This window comes from Hylobates moloch, unplaced genomic scaffold (genome assembly GCF_009828535.3).
Source record: "Hylobates moloch isolate HMO894 unplaced genomic scaffold, HMol_V3 SCAFFOLD_18, whole genome shotgun sequence".
Classification (NCBI taxonomy): domain Eukaryota; kingdom Metazoa; phylum Chordata; class Mammalia; order Primates; family Hylobatidae; genus Hylobates; species Hylobates moloch.
The window spans coordinates 33,018,434-33,041,921 of record NW_026652293.1 but is presented as its reverse complement, the minus strand read 5'-3'; the positions used below and the strand labels follow the sequence as shown (position 1 = coordinate 33,041,921).

Genomic DNA, 23,488 nt, shown 5'->3' with positions numbered 1-23,488 from the left:
CTCCGGACCTCAGGTGATCTGCCCGCCTCAGCCTCCCAAAGTGCTGGGATTACAAGCATGAGCCACCGCACCCAACCAATATTTTTTTCAAAAATAAAAAATAAAATGGCTTTTGCCACATAGGCACTTCGCCTGTTGCAGCAATTAAGCTGATAAAACATTTGATCCTTTACCTTTGTCTCAAAATCCTAGAGGGCTTACTTTAATCCATATCCAATATGTTAAGAAATATATGTGATTTCTGCCGGGCGCGGTGGCTCACGCTTGTAATCCCAGCACTTTGGGAGGCCTCACGTCGAGCCGTTGGCCATCCAGCCTGGAAATCCGTCTCTAAAAAATAAAAATGTTGGGTGGTGGTGTAGTCCCAGTATCAAAAATGGTTTAGCCAGAGTCTCACCCTGTCGCCCAGGCTGGAATGCAATGGTGCAATCTTCGCTCACGGCAACCTCCACCTCCCAGGTTCAAGCAATTCTTGTGCCTCAGCCTCCTGAGTAGCTAGGATTATAGGCATGTACCAGCATTCCTGGCTAACTTTTGTATTTTTAATAGACACGGGGTTTCACTATGTTGGGCAGGCTGGTCTCAAACTCCTGATCTCGGGTGACCCGCCCGCCTCACCCTCCCAAAGTGCTGGGATTACAGGCATGAGCCACCATGCCCGGGCTTCGTAAGCAGTCTAAGTAGTAATCATTAACTATCAAACACAGAATCTAAGAACACTTGTAGGTTAATGACTTTTTTTTTTTTTTTTTTAAGAGACTGAGTCTCACTCTGTCACCCAGGCTGGAGTGCGGTAGGATGAGCACAGCTCACTGCAGCCCTCAAACTCCTAGGATCAAGTGATCCTCCTGCCTGAGCCTCCCCACTAGCTGGGACTACAGGTACATGTCACCATGTTTAGCTAATTTTATTTCATTTTTTGTAGAGATGGGGTTGTGCTTCATTGCCCAGGCTGGTCTCAAACTCCTAGGCTCAAGCAATTCTCTCACCTCATCCTTCCAAAGTGTTGGGGTTACAGGCATGAGTCACTGTGTCCAGCCTGATAACATTTTTTAATGAGATCTGTTTTACTAATTACAAAAGTGAAACATGAGGCCAAGTGTGGTGGCTCATGCCTGTATTCCCAGCACTTTGGGAGGCCAAGGCAGGAAGACTGCTTGAGCCCAGGAATTTGAGACCAGCCTGGGCAACATGGCGAGACTGCAAATCTACAAAAATAAATAAATAAATAAATAAGCTGGGCATGGTGGCACATGCCTATAGTCCTAGCTACTCTGGAAGCTAAGGTGAGAAGATTGCTTGAGCCTGGCAGGTCAAGGCTGCAGGGAGCCATGATTGTGCCACTGCACTGCACAATGGGCAAGAGAGTGACAGACTCTGTCTCAAAAATAAATTTAAAAAAGTAAAACATGCTCAGTGTGAAACTTTGTACAATACCAAAAAATACAAAGAAGCATATGCATATTATATTTTTTCTTTTAATGTGGTAAAAATCTTTATATATATATGTATATATATATATATGTTGTGGTTTTTTTTTTCTTTTGAGATGGAGTTTCGCTCTTATTACCCAGGCTGGAGTGCAATGGCGTGGTCTCAGCTCACTGCAACCTCCGCCTCCCAGATTCAAGCAATTCTCCTGCCTCAGCCTCCCAAGTAGCTGAGATTACAGGCACCTGCCACCATGCCTGGCTAATTTTTGTATTTTTAGTAGAGATGGGAGTTTCACCATGTTGGCCAGGCTGTTCATGAACTCCTGACCTCAGGTGATTTGCCCACCTAGGCTTCTCAAAGTGTTGGGATTACAGGCGTGAGCCACTGCACCGGGCCTATATATATACATATATTTTTTTATTTTTGCCACTATATATATACATATGTATATATATATGTGTATATATATGTATATATATAGTGGCAAAAATAAAAAAATATAAAAAAAATAAAGTTGTAGGGTTTTTTTTGAGATGGAGTCTTGCTCTGTTGCCCAGGCTGGAGTGCAGTGGTGTGATCTCAGCTCACTGCAACCTCCACCTCCTGAGTTCAAGCAATTCTCCTGCGTCAGCCTCTGGAGTAGCTAGGACTACAGGCACCTGCCACCGCACCCAGCTAATTTTTTGTATTTTTAGTAGAGACGGGGTTTCACCGTGTTAGCCAGGATGGTCTCGATCTCCTGACCTCGCACTGTATTTTTATAGTCTTTTTAAATTTAATAATATTTATTTTCTAATGTCATTGTTTACAAGTATCATAGCAGCAACTTTCTCTCTCTCTCTCTCTCTTTCTTTTTTTGTTTATTTGCCTATAAATTGTCAAAAATTGCCACTGCTGACCGGACAGCTCATGCCTACAATCCCAGCACTTTGGGAGGCCGAGGTAAGAGGATTGCTTGAGCTCAGGAGTTTGAGACCAGCCTGGGCAACATGGCAAAACTCCATCTCTACAAAAAATACAAAAATTAGCTGGGCATTGTGGTGCACACCTATAGTCCCACCTACTAGGGAGACTGAGCTGGGGGAACTGCTTGAGCTCAGCAGGAGGTCGAGTCTGCAGTGAGCTGTGATCACACCACTGCACTCCAGCCTGGGCAACAAAGTGAGACCCTGTCTCACAAAAAAAAAGAAAGAAAGAAATTGCCATTGCAGACCACATTTCAAGTCAACATGGAGAGGTACTGGGAATAGTTCTCAATTAGCAATGATCGTGCCTTAGATAAGGGGCTATGATACTGCCACTGCAGAGCTGCAACTTTCAATGTGTTACTTCAGACAGAAAATAAATACAGCTTGGAACTTAGCAGGAAGTGCTTATATCTTACCAAAAGTCCTAGAACTTTCTGCTGAATGGATGACTCAGTTGGGAAAGACTGCAAAAAGAAAGAGAAACCTATAATTACCTAAAGAACCAAATATAAAATAAATGCTAAAGTAAATAAATTAATAAATATCAAAACTGTAAGCTAAATTCCCATTCTAACCTCTAGAACCCTCATGAAGAGTTCTAACCCTTGGTTTTCAATAAAGTGTCTACAAGTGGTTGGGGATTCATCTGTGAGGTTCCAAAGTGCACTCAAAGTAAATTTCAACGTAGTGTCCACTGAATTTTGATTGGTTTTCTGCTTCACTATTTGAAGAAGTTGCTGAAAAAAAAAAAAAGAATTAAGTTTTCATTTTTGAACTGTTATTACAATTTATGGTGATTAATAACCACAAGTCCATGAGGATTAGTCTCATGGCTTAAAGCATTTCCTGTAAAGGTACTTAAATAGCCCCTTGGACTGAACTTTTCTTCAAGAAAAAAGTGTAAGATTTTCATAAATACTTCTACATTACTCTGATCATACCTATAATGCAATCACCCATAAATAACATAGGCAAAATGATTAAAACTTGGGTCAACTATCTTACTCATTCAGTCACAGCATATACTTATTTTAGATTCTAGAATTAAAAAGGCAAAGGAAGAGAAGGGCAAATGAAGCTAACATTTATTAAGGATTAGCAAATTATATTCTATATTGTAGTACTGTTATTCCCATTTTTTAGGAGAGAAAATTGAGTCTGAGAAATATTAACTAATTTGTTCATAGTCAATTTAGTCAGAGAAAGTAAGAATAGGAAGACCTAATCTATCCAAGTTTTCCTTAAGAAAAAGACTTCCTTCCTACCTTCCTTCCTTTCCTTTCTTCCTTTGACCTCATCTATCCAACTCCAAGTTTTCCTTAAGAAGAAAAAGACTCTCTCTCTCTCCCTCCCTCCACCCCCCGCCCTTCTTTCATTCGAGAAGATCTCCCTCTGTTGCCCAGGCTACAGTGCAGCGGCATAATCTCGGCTCACTACAACCTCCCTGCCTCTGGCTCCCGTGATTCTCCTGCCTCGGCCTGCTGAATACCTGAGATTGCAGGCACACACCACCACACCTGGCTAGTTTTTGTATTTTTGGTGGAGACGGGGTTTCGCCGTGTTGGCCAGGCTGCTCTCCAACTCCTGACCTCGAGTGATCTGCCCGCCTCGGCCTCCCGAAGTGCTGGGATTACAGATGGAGTCTCGCTCACTCAACGCTCAATGTTGCCCAGGCTGGAGTGCAGTGGCGTAATCTCGGCTCACTGCAACGTCCACCTCCCAGCCGCCTGCCTTGGCCTCCCAAAGTGCTAAGATTACAGCCTCTGCCCGGCCGCCACCCCGTCTAGGAAGTGAGGAGCGTCTCTGCCTGGCCGCCCCGTCTGGGAAGTTAGGAGCGCCTCTGCCCGGCCTTTGCCCCGTCTGGGAAGTGAGGAGTGCCTCTGCCCGGCTGCCCCGTCTAGGAAGTGAGGAGCGTCTCTGCCCGGACACCCCGTCTAGGAAGTGAGGAGCGCCTCTGGCTGGCCGCTGTGCAATCTTCCAAGTGTGAAGTGACAGCCTTCTTTGTAGAATGAATGAAGATACTGGCACTGATTATACAACACCTTGGCAGCTATCTCAAGTCGTTGATGGTGGAGGTATTGGAATTATACAAGAAAGCAAACACACAAATTTGACTAAAGGCGATTTTGTGACTTCTTTCTATTGGCCCTGGCAAACCAAGGTTATTCTGGATGGAAATAGCCTTGAAAAGGTGATATATATATGAACGTATCTGATCTTTTTCCCCGTATAATTCTTACTTTGTGCATTTGATATTCAGTTGTGTTTGTAATCACGGAAAAATGAAAGCATATATAAAAAAAAGAAGAAAAAGAAAGGAAAAACTACATACAATAAGAGAATTAAAGTCTATATTGACTATAACTAAGATAATAGCCCCTCCCTCCTCAGCCTTCCCTGACAGCAGATGCTGCAGTACCTCTGTCTTGCTTTTGCTTATTTTTCCCCCTTTCTCCTTCCCTTTTTATTTCCTTTTCCCCTTCCTCCCTTTCAAAAAAACAAGAAGATAATAGCTTTGAAATTCCAGGTATAAATTAGTTCTATCATAGCTTTACCCTAAAAAATTTATGTTTGAAAAGTAAGTGGTTTTAAAACTACATAAGGCATCCATAATTCAATTTTTAGATTATACTTTTGGAGGTAAAAAAAGAAGCTCTGGGCCCGGCGCGGTGGCTCACGCCTGTAATCCCAGCACTTTGGGATCACGAGGTCAGGAGATCGAGACCATCCTGGCTAACGCGGTGAAACCCCGTCTCTACTAAAAAATACAAAAAATTAGCCAAGCGTAGTGGCGGGCTCCTGTAGTCCCAGCTACTCCGGAGGCTGAGGCAGGAGAATGGCATGAACCTGGGAGGCAGAGTTTGCAGTGAGCCGAGATCACACCACAGCACTCCAGCCTGGGCCACAGAGCGAGACTCCGTCTCAAAAAAAAAAAAGGAAGCTCTGTTAAAACACATATAAGAAAACATTAATGAACATAATACTAGTGGCTATACACAATTCAGGAAAAAAAAATTGAAGAAACACAAACAGGTAGGTATAATTAGGTATCACTACTATTACTAATTCCTTCTTTTTTTTTTTCGAGACAGAGTGTTGCTGTTTTGCCCAGGCTAAGTGAAGTGGCGCAATCTCAGCTCACTACAACCTCCGCCCCCCCGGGGTTCAAGTGATTCTCTGCCTCAGCCTCCCAAGTAGCTGGAATTACAGGCGCATGCCACCACACCTGGCTAATTTTTATATTTTTAGTAGAGATGGCGTTTCACCATGCTGGCCACACTGGTCTCGAACTCCTGATCTCAGGTAATCCACCCGCCTCGGCCTCCCAAAGTGCTAGGATTACAGGCTGAGCCACCGTGCCTTGCCTACTAATTCCTTCTTTAAGCTTGATTTCCTCCCAAAGCATATGAGTAGATTTCCTTAAAAATCTTTGAAGATACCAAAATTACTGAGAGACATATATAGCAATAAGAGGTCATTTTTTAAAACTGTCACCCCTGAAAATAGTAAAAAAAAAACAAAATAAGCATCTTTTTCTACTTATCTAATGTATATTATATTTAGTATTAGGTACTTAGCATATACTACCGCAGTTAATCATTTTTCTTTTTTTTTGACATGGACTCTCTATCACTCAGGCTGGAGTGCAGTGACACAATTATAGTTCACTGCAGACTCGAACTCCCAAGCTCAAGTGATCCTCTTGCTTCAACCGCCTGAGTAGCTGAGACTACAGGTGTGTGCCACCATGCCTGGCTAATTTTTTTTTTTTTTTTTTTTGCTGATTAGAGCCAAAATCTTGCTATGTTGACCATGCTGGTCTCAAACTCCTGGCTTTAAGTGATCCTCCCACCTCAGCCTCCCAAAGTGCTGGGATTACAAGCATAAGCTTTTCTTTTCATTTAATCTTCATAATAACTGTATTAAATATTTTTTATCATCCCAAAGAAAACTGTGATTTGCCCAAAATACATGGCTAGTAAGAGACAGAACTGAAAATAAATCCAGATATGTCAACTCCAGAATTCCTACTCTTTTCATTATTCCCGAATAGCCTTCTCTCTCTTTATAACATTATTTTTTCTTTTTTCTTTTCCTTTTTTTTTTTTTTTGAGATGGAGTCTCACTATCTTGCCCAGGCTGGAGTGCAGTGGCCCAGTCTCAGCTCACTGCAACCTCCACCTTCCCAGTTCAAGCGATTCTCCTGCCTTAGCCTCCTGAGTGGCTGGGATTACAGGTGCGTACCACCACGCCCGGCTAATTTTTGTATTTTTAAGTAGAGATGGGGTTTCACCATGTTGGTCAGGCTGGTCTCGAACTCCTGACCTCGTGATCTGCCCACCTCAACCTTCCAAATTACAGGCGTGGGCCACCATGCCCAGCTATTTTTTTCATTCTTTTTTTTTTTTTTTTTTTTTTTTTCGCTCTGTCAACCAGGCTGGAGTGCAGTGGTGTTATCTCGGCTCATTGCAAGATCTGCCTCCCGGGTTCACGCCATTCTCCTGCCTCGGCCTCCCGAGTAGCTGGGACTACAGGTGCCCGCCACCACACCCAGCTAATTTTTTGTATTTTTAGTAGAGACGGGGTTTCACTGCCTTAGCCAGGACGGTCTCGATCTCCTGACCTTGTGATCCACCCGCCTCGGCCTCCCAAATTGCTGGCATTACAGGCGTAAGCCACCGTGCCCGGCCTATTTTTTCATTCTTATCTTTATTGTTATACTTTTTAGATTTTGTTACAACCATAGCTACACAGCTATTTTTTTTTTCTATTGTACTGTTTGTTATGGGTAGAATTTATAGATATAATTCAGTGTGAATAATTACATAATTATAATTCAGTGTGAATTCCTTAACATCTAGTAAGGTAGCAAGTATCATTCATTTGATATCATGGGTACTGTATACATATTTATCAAATGAATGGTTTACTTTCTCATTACATACATAATTTATAAGTCATGGAAAAAGGGAGTCTCTTATTTGACTTTTCCATGTAGTATTACTATTCAAACACCTCATGCCAGGATTTTAACAGGCATGTTTAAATATACTTTTTGCCTCTAAGTCTTCCCTAAGACATTGTTTATATCTACTCCCTTTAAAGCTTTTTAAAGTTTTCATGGTTTACTAGTCTTATTTCCTCAACTGATTGTAACCAAGCAAAATCGTATATCTGCTTCCCCAAAGCATACAGCACAACCTTATGCCTGTAATAGAGTCTCTACATTTTCTATATAAATAACAAAAATCACAGAGTTTTAGAATTAGATAGCTGTTTTGTATTTTTGGAGACAGGGTCTTGCTCTGTCACCCAGGCTGGAGTGCAGTGGCGTCATCACGGCTAACTGCAACCTTGACCACTTGGGCTCAAGCAATTCTTCCACCTCAGCCTCTTGCGTAGCTGGGACCACAGACATGTGCTACCATGGCTGGCTAATTTTTAAATTATTTGTATAGATGGGGTCTCATCATATTGCCCAGGCTGGTCTTGAACTCCTGGGCTCAAGCAACCCTCCTGCCTTGGCCTCCCAAAATGCTGGGATTACAGGCATAACCACTGTGCCTGGCCTTAGATAGGATCTTAATACTTATGTAGACCCCAATTGTTCAAGTAATTTTCCCAAATTCACAAAGTGAGTTTACAAGCTAGATCCTAGGTCATCTGACTCCTAGGTCAGGGCTTTTTCCATTTCTGTTAAGGAGTAAAACTGCATATATGAAAAGAAATAAATACATTTCTTTAGAAGTAACCAAAAAAAAAAATTTTTTTTGTTTTGAGAAAGGGTCTCACTCTGTCACCCAGGCTGGAGTGCAGTGACATGATCACAGCTCACTGCAGCCTTGACCTCTTGGGCTCAAGTGATCCTCCCACCTCAGCTTCTTGAGTAGTTGGAACCACGGGCGTGTGCCACAATGTCCAACTTTTTTTTTTTTTTTTTTTGGTAGAGAAGGGGTCCCATTAGATAACCCAGACTGTTCTGGAACTCCTGGCCTCAAGTGATCCCCTCCTGCCTTGGTCTCCCAAAGTGCTGGGATTACAGGTGTGAGTCACCACATGCCTAGCCACAAAAAATTTTTATTAAAATATAAAATATTGGCTGGGCACGGTGGCTCACGCCTGTAATCCCAGCACTTTGGGAGGCCGAGGCAGGCAGATCACAAGGTCAGGAGATCGAGACCATCCTGGCTAACACGGTGAAAGCCCGTCTCTACTAAAAATACAAAAAAATTAGCCAGGCATGGTGGTGGGCGCCTGTAGTCCCAGCTACTCGGGAGGCTGAGGCAGGAGAATGGCGTGAACCTGGGAAGCGGAGCTTTCAGTGAGCCGAGATCGCACCTCTGCACTCCAGCCGGGACAACAGTGCGAGACTCTGTCTTAAAAAAAAAAAAAAAAAAATTTATATATATACACACACACACACATATATATATATACACACACACATATATATATACACGTATATATATATATATAAAAAAGTCAGAAAATATACAATACTGCCTGAAAACAATAAACATGAATATCTAGTGGCCTGCATGGAGATTATAGACTTACCCTGACAATGAAGAGCTCAGTACCAAGCTGTGCAGTTTGTTCTGTAGAAAGCTGCAAGTAAAAAACAAATTCAATGTTCAAGAACTCATTAATGTGAGTTTAATATCATTCACTGTACCTCACTCCAAAGGTCAGACTAAAATCTCTGATCAACTTGGAATTCTGCTGTGTATCTGTTTTTCGGAGGCTTGCCTCGGCCTCCCAAAGTGCTGGGATTACGGGCGTGAATCACTGTGCCCAGCCAAATTCTACAATATCAAATGTAGCTTGAATAAGCAGGCTGGCAGAGAGATTTACTAATGTTTCTGGCACATAGATTTTGGGGGGAAAACAGTAAACGTAGTGAGAAACAGCTGCCTACAGAAAATTATTCAGCAAGAGTTCACATACCTTGGCAGCCAGGATGGAAATGATGGCAACTGCCATCCTTTGCATGTTTTGATCCTCATGGTTGCAGAGCCACTGCATGACAAGCTTGGCTGCTTCAAACCTGAAAACACAAAAAGGGTTTCATGAATTAATCGTGGAGGCCCAGGCACAATTTCAGAGTTCCAGCTAGGAACCGATGCTACAACTTAAATACGTGAAAAGGCAAGGGAAAATTCCTCTGAACTGGTAGAGAGTAACAATTACACTTAGTGTTTTAGAGATGATGCCATATTATTAATTCTGACAACATTTTGTAAAGAAAGAAGGGTTTGGAAAATATGATTCCAACTATCTGGCATTTCATCTTGTAGAATTATAACATTTCTATTCTGTATTTCTAAATTATAGTGATTTCCATATTATAGTTGTAATTTAAGTATTTTCTGGGTTCCTCATAGCACCTAGCACAACAAAAACATTCATTCATTCATTCACAAACATATATTAAACTCTTGCTTTGTGCCAGATATTGTTCTTAGTGCTGGAGATAGAATAGTAAACAAAACAGAAAAATGTCCCTACTTTCATAGAGCTTACACTCCAGTGAGGAAGACAGGTAACAAATCAGATAAGTAAGTAAAATATACAGTATGGTTAGGTACTGACCGTATGCTACGGAAAAAAAAAATAAAGCAGGAAAAGAGGATATGAAATGTTGAAATTTTATGTAGGGTGGCTACGGAAGGCCTCATTGAAACTTTTGAGGAAGTAAGAAAGAACCACATGGGAATTTAGGGGACAAGCATTCCAGGGAGAGGGGAGGAGAAATACAACAGCCCTGAAGTGGGTATGGGCATAGAAATGTCAACAAATAGCATGGAGGTCAGTGAGGACAGAGCAGAGAGAACAAGGGAAGAGTCCTGAGAGAGAAAGTGAGAGGTAACAGAGGCACCAGATCACGTAGAGTCTAGTTATTAGTCCATTTTTGCATTGCTATAAATAACTACCTGAGACTGGGTAATTTATAAAGAAAAGAGGTTTAATTGGCTCATGGTTCCACAGGCTGTAAGGAAGCACCGCTGGGAAGGCCTCAGAAAACTTGCAATCATCATGGAAGGCGAGACTGGCACATCCTACATGGGTGAAGGAGATGGAAGGGCAAAGCCGGAGGTGCGACACACTTTTAAACGACCAGATCTCGTGAGAACTCTATCACAAGACAGCACTCGGGGGATGGTGCTAAACCATTAGAAAACACCCCCATGATCCAATCACCTCCCACCAGGCCCCACCTACAGCACTGGTGATTATAAATTTAACATGAGATTTGGCTGGGGTCACAGGGCCAAACCATATCATTAAGGAACTAGCTTTTACTCTGAATGAGAGGGAAAGCCATAGAAGGCTTCTGGGCAGGAATATAACATGAGCAGGACTACTCTATCAGCTGTGTTTAGAATAAACTCCAGGAGGGCAAAGACAGAAGCAGGAGGGCAGTTCTGAGGCTACTGCAGTAATTCAGGAGAGAAATCACTTTTAGTCTACTCCAAGTGATAGAAATGGAAATGAAGAGAAATGGATGAATTCTGGATAAATTTTGAAGATAGAGCTGGATTTGCCAAAGAACTCAATGTGGGATACAAGGAGAAAAACCAAGATGAGGTCAAGGAATACATCTGATTATCTTACCCATAGTTTCATCCTTAAGACTCAGATCAAATGTCACTGCCTTTGAGGTGGTTTCTTTGACACATCGATCACTGCCTTCTTAGCTCCTTAGTACTTTAGGTATAGCTGATCCACAGTCATCTGCAGACTCACTTTAGGTCAGTACTTTAGGTCAGAGATCCAGTCATCTGCAGACTCACTTGAATCCCCATTTGGCCTGTGCGCTTCTTGAGGGCGGGGACTATATATCCTATTTAGCCCTTTATGCCACGCACACACTCAATACAGTGATCGAAACATAAATAGTGTTTAATATATGTTGACTGAATGATTATTTTCAGGTAGATTACTACTCTACAACTTCTCTTAAATTTACTATTACCTTCTTTCTGTTTCCAAGGCCATTTCTGATTAGGCCCACTACTTATATTCTTCTACAATATATTCCTAATTGGCTTCCCTGTCTCCACTAGTTTCCAATCAATGTGTGCCTGCACATTAGAAATAAACCTCTGGCCAGGAGCGGTGGCTCACGTGTGTAATCCCAGCACTTCGGGAGGCCAAGGCGGGCAGATCACAAGGTCAAGAGATAGAGACCATCCTGGCAAACATGGTGAAACCCCGTCTCTACTAAAAATACAAAAAATTAGCTGGGTGTGGTGGTGCGCACCTGTAGTCTCAGCTACTCGGGAGGCTGAGGCAGGAGAATCACTTGAACCTGGGGGACGGAGGCTGCAGTGAGCCGAGATCACGCCACTGCACTCCAACCTGGAGACAGAGTGAGACTCCATCTCAAAAAATAAAGAAGAAAGGGAAGGGAAGGGAAGGGAAGGGAAGGAAAGGGAGGGGAGAGAAGAGGAGGGGAGGGGAGGGGAAGGGAAAAGGGAAAAGGGAAGGGAAGGGAAAAGGAAAGGGAAGGGAAAAGGAAAGGGAAAAGGGAAGGGAAAAGGGAAAGGAAAAGGAAAGGAAAGGAAGAAAAGAAAGAAAAGAAAGGAAAGAAAAAGGAAATAAAGAGAAAGAAAAGAAAGAAAGGAAAGAAAGAAAGAAAGAAAAGAAAGAAAAAGAAAGAAAGAAACAAACAAACAAATAAACAAACCTGTCCGAGGACTTAGGTATGATGTCACTCCCATCCTCAAAGCATTCTAGGACTTTAGCGTGGGGCCATATCAAGTTTTCCTGCCTACCCTATGCTTTCTGCAAAGTGGATTGCTCATTAGCCTTCACACATGCCCACAAGTATGAGGTAACACAGGCTAGTGGTAAAGTGTAGAGATTCTCAAGTCAGTTCTGGGTTTGAATTCTAGTTCTACTTAATGTTAATGATAACAATAAAATAAATTATTTTATCATGTGAGGCAATGTAGTCAAGCTGTTAAGAACAACATACGCTTTGGAGTCAGCCTGGATTCAAATATCACCTCCACCACTTATTAACTTTTTGTTTTTGAGACAGAGTTTCACTCTTGTTGCCCAGGCTGGGGTGCAGTGGCACAATCTTGGCTCTCTGCAACCTCTGCCTCCAGGGTTCAAGCGATTCTCCCGCCTCAGCCTCCTGAGTAGCTAGGAGCTGCCACCACACCTGGCTAATTTTTTGTATTTTTAGTAGAGACAGCATTTCACCATGTTGGCCAGGCTGCTCTAGAACTCCTGACTTCACATGATCCACTTGTCTTGGCCTCCCAAAGTGCTGGGATTACATTCTCCATGAGCCACTGCGCCTGGCCTAACTTTGGGACTCTGACCAAACTCCTTAACCTCGCTGAACTTCAACATTCTTATCGGTAAAATAGTAACAAAAACTTATTCCAGGCTGGGTGTGGTGGCTCACGCCTGTAATCCCAGCACTTCGGGAGGCCGAGGCGGGCAGATCACCTGAGGTCAGGAGTTTCAGACCAGCCTGGCCAACATGGTGAAACCCCGCCTCTACTAAAAATACAAAATTAGCCTTGCGTAGCAGCACACACCTTTAGTTGCACCTACTCAGGAGACTGAGGCAGGAGAATTGCTTGAACCCGGGAAGCAGAGGTTGCAGTGAGCCGAGATGTTGCTATTGCACTCTAGCCTGAGCAACGAGAGCGAAACTCTGTCTCAAAAAATAAATAAATAAATAAATAAAATAAAAACCTATTCCATAGGGTTGTCATGAGGATTAAATGATATCACATAGAAGCTTAAGACTTAGTACAGAATTTGGCACAAAATAAGTTCTTTATAAAAGTTAATTTTTACTAATATAATTGACTTTCTCTGTGCCTTTACTGATGCAGTTTCAACAACATAAAACAATTCAACCAGCTCTCATCTTCAAAACAACATAGCATGGATGAAAAAATGGAGGACCTGGAGTCAGACTGAATTTAAATCTAGACTCTGCTACTTACTATCTTATTACCTTGGGCAAGTTACTAATCCTTTCTGTGTCTCTCTTTCCTCATCTGTAAAATGAAGATCATAAGAGTAATAATTTCACAGGATTGTTCTGAGGACTGAATAAGCTTACATAAAACACTTTAGCACAATGCCTGCCTGGCAGTAGTAAGTGCTTCATAAACGTTAGTTTTTACCGTTTTTATCTCAAGTGCCATAACTAGCAGGAAATCCTTAATGATCATCAGTCAGACAGAATCTTTCCTTCCTTGTTTGGGGGCCCAATGCATTTCATTAACACTTCTTCTATGAAAAATTCTGTCTCATGTAATATTTATTCATTCATTCATCCATCGATCCATTAAATATCCACCCAATCACTAGAGACAAAGAGATGAACCAATCATAGCCTCTGACCACAAAGAAGGTTAATTCTAGCAGAGTGCATTGGCTGGATGAGAGGTAAGCAAAGTACATAGCCTGTGAATCTGGCTGCCTGTTTTGTAAAGTTCTGTTGGGACACAGCCATATCCATTTGCTTACATATTACCTATCGCTGCTTTTGAGGGACAATGGCAGAGTTAAATAGCTGCAACAGAGACTCTATAGCCCATAGGCCTAGAGTATTTATAATCTAGCCCTTTAAGAAAACATTAAGGAGTAGAATATAATCTTTAGGAGAGTGACTATGTTTTTCCTACCTTAGACTTTGTTACAATGATGAGCACAGAGATTCAATATTTCCAAAATAAAATTAGCAATCTACATGAGATATATGTAGTTATATTTTTATCCAAATTGTTTATTTCAAATAAAAAATGGAACACCTCTCTCCTTAGCCATGCCAGATAAGTGTACTCTGTTACTCAAATAAAAGTGAATCACCGTAAAATTGCTGCTTGAAGGCTAGGAGCAGTGGCTCACGCCTGTAATCCCAGCACTTTGGGAGGCCGAGGTGGGTAGATTACCTGAGGTCAGGAGACCAGCCTGGCCAACAGGGTGAAACCCCATCTCTACTAAAAATACAAAAATTAGCTGGGTATGATGGCACATGCCTGTAATCCCAGCTATTTGGGAGGCTAAAGCAGGAGAATTTCTTGAACCTGGGTAGTGCAGGTTGCAGTGAGCCGAGATTGCGCCACTGCACTCCAGCCTGGGCAATAAGAGTGAAACTCCGTCTTTAAAAAAAAGAAAAAAAAAAAATTGCTGCTGGAGAAACATACTTTTCATTAAATAATGAAGTATAAATTTCCTTTTCAAAATGCCATCATTAAAAAATTATATTTTAAGACTGGGCATGGTGGCTAGCACCTGTAATCCCAGCACTTTGGGAGGCCGAGGCAGGTGGATTACTTGAGGTCAGGAGTTTGAGACCTGCCTGGCCAACATGGTAAAACCTTGTCTGTACCAAAAAATACAAAAATTAGCCTAGCATGGTGACTGACACACGCCTGTAATCCCAGCTACTCAGCTGAGGTAGGGGAATCACTTAAACCCAAGATGAGGAGGTTGCAGTTAGCTGAGATTGCACCATTGCACTCCAGCCTGGGTGACAGAGCGAGACCCTTTCTCAAAAAAAAGAAAAAGAAAAATTATATTTTAAAATAGTAAAATAAAAAAAAACTTTTTAAGCTCCAAAATTACATCTTAGAAAACAAAGGACCCCTTTATAGGCCGGGCGCGGTGGCTCATGCTTGTAATCCCAGCACTTTGGGAGGCCGAGGCGGGTGGATCACGAGGTCAGGAGATCGAGACCACGGTGAAACTCCGTCTCTACTAAAAAAAATACAAAAAATTAGCCGGGCGTGGTGGCGGGCGCCTGTAGTCCCAGCTACTCGGAGGCTGAGGCCGGAGAATGGCGTGAACCCAGGAGGCGGAGCTTGCAGTGAGCCGAGATCCCACCACTCCACTCCAGGCTGGAAGACAAAGCCTTTTTCTCAAAAAAAAAAAAAAAAAAAGGACCCCTTTATATTTAATGGAATCTAGTTATAAGGCCTCCCTTAACCTCTCCTTAAAAAGTTTCTTCCATAATTCAATACCAAATAACAATAATAATAAGAGATATGTTACAAAAAACAGAACACTAGGCTTAGAATTAGAAGATCTATGTCTTTTTTTTTTTTTTGAGACAGAGTCTTGCCCTGTCGCCCAGGCTGGAGTGCAATGGCGTGATCTTGGCTCACTGCAACCGCTGCCTCCCGGGTTCAAGCGATTCTTCTGCCTCAGTCTCCCGAGTAGCTGGGATTACAGGTGTGTGCCACCACACCCGGCTAATTTTTTGTATCTTTAGTAGAGATGGGGTTTCACCAGGCTGGTCTCGAACTCCTGACATGGGGATCCTCCCACCTTGGCCTCCCAAAGCACTGGGATTATAGGCGTGAGCCACTGCGCCTGGCCAAACCTGCATCTAACCTTGCAGTTATTAGTCACAAAGTCATAGTAAAGACAATGAATCTCTATATATGCCCTAGTTTTTTTATCTTTTGAATGAATAACAATGCTCATAGCTTACAATATCATGTGGATATCCTGAAAACTATAACCAACATGAATCCTAAGCAAAGGACTATGACAACATAGGTCAATTTGCTATCATGAATGTCAAAGCACTAAATTAAAGAAAGTAGATTTAGCATTCTATAAAATAACCCACAATTCTGTCTACTCAATTAATCTTATAAAAGGGATATCCTAAATGGTAAGAAATGACCCAAGACAGATTTCTAACATTCTGTTTTGCCCCACTTTAAGTTCTAGAGCTATCACTTGCCTGTTAAATGGAACATCTTGAAGGATCCGGTCACTGCAAAGTGAAAGGAGGCAATTCTTCTGTAACTAAAGAATCAAAGGAAGAAAAAAATCCTAAATAAAATATCACTTTGTTATATTTTAACCAAGGTAGCTTCTATAAAAAAAAAAAAAAAAAAAAAAAAAAAGAAGAAGACTGATGAAACACCAGTTATTTCTTACAACTTTTATCTGCCCCCCTAGTATTGAAAGGCTGAGTTCCAGGAAACCCATACAAGTTTACTTGTACCTTTTTTTTCTTTTCCATTAGATGAGAAATAGGGCAATAAGTAGGATAATTACAGCTAATCTCCTTCTTTCTGGTGGCCTATGAAGTAACCTTGTCTTCTGTATTTTTTGAGATAGAGAGAATGACAAAAACAGTGGCTGCAAGTTTTACCTGTTGACATAGCATCAAAGAATATAGACGAGCCTGCTTGGAAGCCTCTAACATAGAGTACACAGTGGGTAGTGTTCTACACACTGGCCTCTAAAGAGTGACTGACAGACTTGGCTCTATCTTTTAAATAAAGTTTAGACCAGCACAATTAAACAAGAGTAAATGAAAATATGAATAATTAATTGACACAGTTAAGGTGCACCATCATAATAGAAAGGTGATTCAAGTTATTCCTGTGAAGCAAAGTAAGAAAATAAGGGTGGGCTTAAAAAAAAAGTCACAGTGTATATACTACTAATATTTTTTTATTTGGACAAATGGCTTTAATATTTTTTAAAGGTTTTGGTATAAAATTGGAAGATTTCTTATCTACAGAAGACTTAATATAGGGAATTCAATCATAAAAGGCAAAAGTCAGTTAATGGGATATATACAGCTAGTCAAGAAATAGAAAAACAGATATAAAATGAACACCCTATTTGTTTCATGGAAGATGCTGAAAGATTACATAATAGAAGAAATGGCAGAGAAAGGGCAAAGTGGTAGTAAATCCCAGGTGAATGATATGGAATGGGTTAGGTACAAGTGTAATTAATTAAGAGGGTTTCTCAGGGAAGTTTTATATTCATCACAGATGGTCAAGGTGCTAGGACAGACTCCGCCTGAGGATCCATTTAAATCTGAATCACAGTCTGGCAGATTGATTAGTGGCATAACTTTCCTACTTCACCATTTTTCTCCTCCCAAATAAACACAACAATTTGTACAGGATCCATAGAAGTAAGAAAGGCATTAATGCTATTCTAATTACCTCCACTTAGAATGCCCATCCCTCCTGTTCCTTTAGCTGGAAAACTCCTAATTTTCCTTCACAATTCAACTCAGGGAAGAGATATTACCTCACTGAGGAAGACTTCTTAGTTTTTTTGTTTGTTTTTGAGACAGGGTCTCGCTTTGTCACCCAGGCTGTAATGCAGCGGCACAATCATAGCTCACTGCAGCCTCAAACTCCTGGTGCTCAAGTGATCCTCCTGCTTCAGCCTCCCAAACTACTGGGATTAAAGGCAAGCCACAGTGCACAGCCTCTAATTTTCAAATTGCCCTAAATGCTCCTCCTGGGCTCCCAACAGCACTTGTTTCTCTTAGTACTTGCTACACTATGCTACATTATGTGTTCCTATATCTGAATGCTTAGAACTTAGCACAGGTGCACACAGTCTGAATTCAACAAAGAGCTGCTAAGCTTAACTGAACTAATGGCTAAATTAATAACAGAAGATAAATTTCACTGAATCTATGCCTTACTGCATTTGAAAAACACCACAGGCAGAAATGGAAAAGAGGAAGACTTTTGCTATAGTCTTCAATTTCCGCCCAGCTACAGTTTAGATTTGGGGGACTACAGTCTGAACTATGCAAGTATTTAGGAATTTTCTTTAAATTTTTTAAGGAATTCAATGTGGAATCAAAATTTCCTGTGCTGGCATTCATCAAATCTGGCCCTAATCTGGATATCACTGGCCTCATCCTACACTGCCCTTCCTACACTCCAGCCACATGCAACGTGCCCTTCCTGGAATGCCTGCACATTCACATATATATTTACAAAATATATGTAGGCATAGGTCCACTGTTTTTCTGCTTTTCTCCATGGGAAATCTTACTAATTTTTCAAGATGTGAGTCAATGTCACTTCCCCTTTGAAATCCTGCCTGGTACCTTTGTCCATACACCAATCCAGCCAGAAGAATTAATCATTCTCAAGTTTCTGTAGCACTTAGTTAAAATAGCTGAAGATAATTTACATAATAGTTTACAGTATTTGCATTTCCAACTAATAGGTGAGTTCCCAGGGTTGTTTTTTTTTTTAATTGAGTTGTTTTTAAATGTTTTTTACTAAATAAGAAACACAGAAAAATATTTACAAAATATATGTAGGCATAAAGCAGTGCTTCTCAAACTTTAATGTGTATACAAATCACTTGGAGATCTTTATAAAATGATTCTCTAAGTCTGGCATCTTGAGATTCTGCCTTACTAACAAGCTTGCAGGGGATGCCAACACAGCTGGTTAGCAGAACACACTTTGAGTAACAAGAGTGTAAGGAATAACAATACAGTGAATACTACCGCTGTGTAGGTGTACCTACCACTCAGTTTCAGAAAAAGAATCTATTACCAATAGTACTATTAGCAAGCCCCATTTGGCCTGCTCTTTTCCCTCTCATTTCCCCTCAGAGGAACTACTAGCCTAAATTTTGTGTTTAACAGTCCCTTGCTTTTTATCAAAACATGTATTTATATTCCTAAATAATGTGCCATATAGTTTTGTAAGGTTTTGAACTGTAAGTAAATTGAATCACATGTATGTACTCTTCTGCATTTTTAAAAATACCCAACTTGTAATTGAGATTGATCAAGGTTGTCATCTGGAATTGTAATTCATTCATCATTCACTGCTTTTAAGTATTCTGATGTGTGACTAAACACAGGCTGATGGACATTTGGTGTTTGGTATTTCCAATTTATTATCATTATACACAGTTACACAGTACTACTGTGACCTTTTTTTTTTTTTTTTTTTTTGAGATGGAGTTTCGCTCTTGTTGTCCAAGCTGGAGTTCAATGGTGCGATCTTGGCTCACTGCAACCTCCCCATCCCAGATTCATGCAATTCTCCTGCCTCAGCCTCCCGAGTAGCTGGGATTATAGGCATGCGCCACCACACCTGGCTAATTTTGTTTTGTTTTGTTTTGTTTTTGAGACGGAGTTTCGCTCTTGTTGCCCAGGCTGGAGTGCAGTGGCGCAATCTCGGCTCACCGCAACCTCTCCCTCCCAGGTTCAAGCAATTCTCCTAACTAATCCTCCCAAGTAGCTGGGATTACAGGGATGCGCCACCACACCTGGCTAATTTTTTATTTTTAGTAGAGATGGGGTTTCTCCATGTTGGCCAGGCTGGTCTTGAACTCCTGACCTCAGGTGATCCGCCCACCTCGGCCTCCCAAAGTGCTGGGATTACAGGCGTGAGCCACCACGCCTGGCTAATTTTGTATTTTTAGTAGGGACGGGGTTTCTCCGTGTTGGTCAGGCTGGTCTCAAACTCCTGACCTCATGTGATCTGCCTGCCTCGGCCTCTCAAAGTGCTGGGATTACAGGCGTGAGCCACCACGCCTGGCCCGAACATTCTTGTTTGTTTATTTTGAGACAAGGTCTTGCTCTGTTGCACAGGCTGGAGTGCAGTGGCTCAATCACAGCTCACTGCAGCCTTGAGTGCCTGGTTCAAACAATTCTTGCACATATGGATTTAAATGCTTTTAGGCATGTACTCTTTAGGCTCCTGAGTAGTTGGGACCACAGATGTGTGCCACCATGCCGGGCTAATTTTTTTTGAGATGGAGTCTCGCTCTGTCGCCCAGGCTGGAGTGCAGTGGCGTGATCTTGGCTCACTGCAATCTCTGCCTCCTGGGTTCATGCCATTCTCCTGCCTCAGCCTCCCGAGTAGCTGGGACTACAGGCGCCCGCCACCACGCCCAGCTAATTTTTTGTATTTTTAGTAGAGATGGGGTTTCACCGTGGTCTCGATCTCCTGACCTCGTGATCCACCCGCCTCAGCCTCCCAAAGTGCTGGGATTACAGGCGTGAGCCACCATGCCCGGCCCTAATTTTTTTTATTATTTTTAGAGATAGGGCCTCACTATGTTGCCCAGGTTGGTCTTGAACTCCTGGGCTCAAGTGATCCTCCTACTTTGGCCTCCCAAAGTGCTGGGATTGCAGGCATGAGCCACCATGCCTGGCCTACTGTGAACATTGTTTTTAAAAAATATGTAACAACTTTATTGAGATACAGTTCATGTACCATACAATTCACCTACTTAAAGTGTACAATTTGATGGATTTTAGTCTAGTCACAGAGTTGTGCAACCATCACAATTTCATCATCCCAAACATTTTCATCACCCCAGAAGGAAACTCTATACCCATTACAGTGACTTCCCATTTCCCCCACCCCATTTCCTAACCTTATTTATTTTATATGCATCCTTTCTCATTTTTCCCTCATCAACTTTGCCAATGAGTTTTCAATACTATTAAATACGTTTGAAGAACCAATTCTTGGAATTATTGATCCTCTCTAAAATAATGGTATGTTTTTTATTTTATTAATTTTTACTTTCATCTTTGTTATTCCTTCCTTCTACTTTCTTTGGGCTTATTCTTTTGTTGTTTCTCTAACATGGGCAGACTTATTCATAGCTCCCTTTTAGTAAGAATGTATCTTTGGGGAGGAAGTCATAGCTTTATGCTAGGAGTCTTCTGTCTGATGGGCTTTCAGAGGCCATGAAAATCAAAGCCCAAGTTTCACCTAGTTTGCCCTCAATGAGGAAAGCTGGCTTTAATGATCCACTCACCAATGTGGTTTGCCATTTTTACTTGCTTTTGGGCCTCTGAGTATTTTTTACTAACTTGCCAACTCAATGGTCAATTTCTTTTTTTTTTTTTTTTTTTTTTTTTTGAGACGGAGTCTCACTCTGTCACCCAGGCTGGAGTGCAGTGGCGCAATCTCGGCTCACTGCAAGCTCTGCCTCCCGGGTTCACGCCATTCTCCTGCCTCAGCCTCTCCGAGTAGCTGGGACTACAGGCGCCCGCCACCACGCCCGGCTAATTTTTTTTTTGTATTTTTAGTAGAGACGGGGTTTCACCGTGGTCTCGATCTCCTGACCTCGTGATCCGCCCGCCTCGGCCTCCCAAAGTGCTGGGATTACAAGCGTGAGCCACTGCGCCCGGCCGGTCAATTTCAAATGACCTAAAAAAAAAAATGTTAAGGGCCCGGGGAGGTGGCTCATGCCTGTAATCCCAGCATTTTCGGAGGCTGAGGTGGGCGGATCACAAAGACAAGAGATCAAGACCAACCTGGCCAACATGTTGAAACCTTGTCTCTACTAAAAATACAAAAATTAGCTGGGTGTGGTGGCACACACCTGTAATCCCAGCTACTTGGGAGGCTGAGGCAGGAGAATCGCTTGAATCCAGGAAGTGGAGGTTGCAGTGAGCTGAGATCGCACCACTGCACTCTGGCCTGGCAACAGAGCAAGATTCCATTAAAAAAAAAAAAAATTTAAGCAACATTTTTAGTATTCATCCTGAGTATAAGACAGGTTACACCTTCTACCATACTGCTAGAAATGGAAAAGACATGTCTTAATCATTTCTGTATCCCAGCACTTGATAGTGCCTAGCCCGGAACAGATCCTCGGTGCCTATCTGCTGAAATGATCACAAACTCGAGATCTAGGAGGATGAGTTTTGTATGGCTTGTACTATGTCCCCCAACATATGGATTTAGGTGCTTTTAGGCACAGAATATACTCCTTTGGTGTCCACTTCTCTGTTTTCTTACACTCAGTCATACCACAGCCTCCAAAGGCATTTGAATTTCCAGCCTTGGTCTATTAAACTGAACTGTAGGAGATGAGTAGAAGACACTACAAGGACTATTTGAAACGGAATTCACATAAGCTTACCTGCTGGTGATTGGGAAAATGTTCCATGGCTTTGAGCAGCAAATGGGTCACATCAGCCAGAAGTCGGACAGGCATTCCTGCAGCAAGATCCTGCTTGGTTAAGTTAAATACACAGGCGCTTGCAGCCAGTTGCACTGGCAAATTCATAGGGTGGTTTCTCATCCCAGTAACCACAAGCTGGAAAAAAAAAAATTAGTCCTCTTAATTCACCTTATAAATACAAGCCCTCTTCACAGAGCAGAATTATTTTGTTGGTCTATAGTAATTTCAAAGATGTCATAAGTTTCTTTTTCATCTTCATGTGCAAAGAGCCTAGGATATAGCAGTTACTCACAAATAGTTCCAGTCTACCTCATCAAGGCAGGTATTCAGCTATTCATATCTAGAGGTTTTCTGTAAAGCTAATGAGTCTTTTCAACACAGGTCACTCATCTTTGTATTTCCAAGACCTACTTATGGTGCCTGTTATATGGAAGGCAGTGAATAAATTCTCACTGACTTGAATAGAGCACACTTCACTCTCAAATCTCAATCTTCAGTTCCTCGAGAACACTGCTGAGGTTAGAGTGCAATAAAATCCATTCACTTCCCATGGCCTAGACAACTATTTCTCACTTTTTCCTCTACCCTCAAACCCCCAACGAATCCTTCCCATTCCTCACTATCAGCTGAAGATCTTGCTTTCAACTACACTAAGAAAACTGCCAGCCTGGGCAACATGGTGAAACCCCATCTGTATAAAACAATACAAAAATTTGCTGGGGGCCAGGCGTGGTGGCTCATGCCTGTAATCCCAGCACTTTGGGAGGCCAAGGCAGGTGGATCACTTGAGGTCAGGAGTTTGAGACCAGCCTGGCCAACATGGTGAAACCCCATTTCTCCTAAAAATACAGAAATTAGCTGGGCATGGTGGCGCATGCCTGTAATCCCAGCTACTCGGGAGGCTGAAGCAGGAGAACTGCTTTAACCCAGGAGGCGGAGGTTGCAGTGAGCCAAGAGTGCACCATTGCACTCAAGCCTGGATGACAAGGGCGAAACTCCATCTCTCTCTCTCTCTCTCTCTCTATATATATATATATATACGCACACATATATGTGTGCGTATATATATGTATATATACACATATGTATGTGTGTGTGTGTATAAATATATATATAAAGCTGGGCATGATCGTGCACGCCTATAGTCCCATCTACTTGGGAGGCTGAGGTGGGAGGATCGCCTGAGCCGTGGGAGGCAGAGCCAGTAGTGAGCCATGGTTGTGCCACTGCACTTCAGCCTGGGGGACAGTGTGAGACCCTGCCTCTAAGAAAAAGAGAAAAAAAAGAAAGAAAGAAAGAAAGAAAACTGAAGCAAGCAGAAAAGAACTTCAGATTCTCATTACCACATGTATCCTACTTACCAGCATACATAC

General features: G+C 42.0%; 1 protein-coding gene across 3 annotated transcripts in view; it reads right to left on the bottom strand.

Moving 5' to 3' along the window:
* ZYG11B (zyg-11 family member B, cell cycle regulator) overlaps positions 1–23,488 on the bottom strand; it is a 112,638-nt gene that overhangs the window by 28,299 nt on the left and 60,851 nt on the right. For all 3 annotated transcript variants that reach the window (XM_032136574.2, XM_058430524.1, XM_058430523.1), the window contains 6 exons: positions 22,074–22,250; positions 16,135–16,199; positions 9,351–9,450; positions 8,961–9,011; positions 2,978–3,139; positions 2,819–2,866 (listed from right to left, as the gene is read on the bottom strand). In XM_032136574.2, coding sequence (XP_031992465.1) covers positions 2,819–2,866; positions 2,978–3,139; positions 8,961–9,011; positions 9,351–9,450; positions 16,135–16,199; positions 22,074–22,250 — 603 coding nt within the window. The remainder of the gene's footprint in view (positions 1–2,818; positions 2,867–2,977; positions 3,140–8,960; positions 9,012–9,350; positions 9,451–16,134; positions 16,200–22,073; positions 22,251–23,488) is intronic.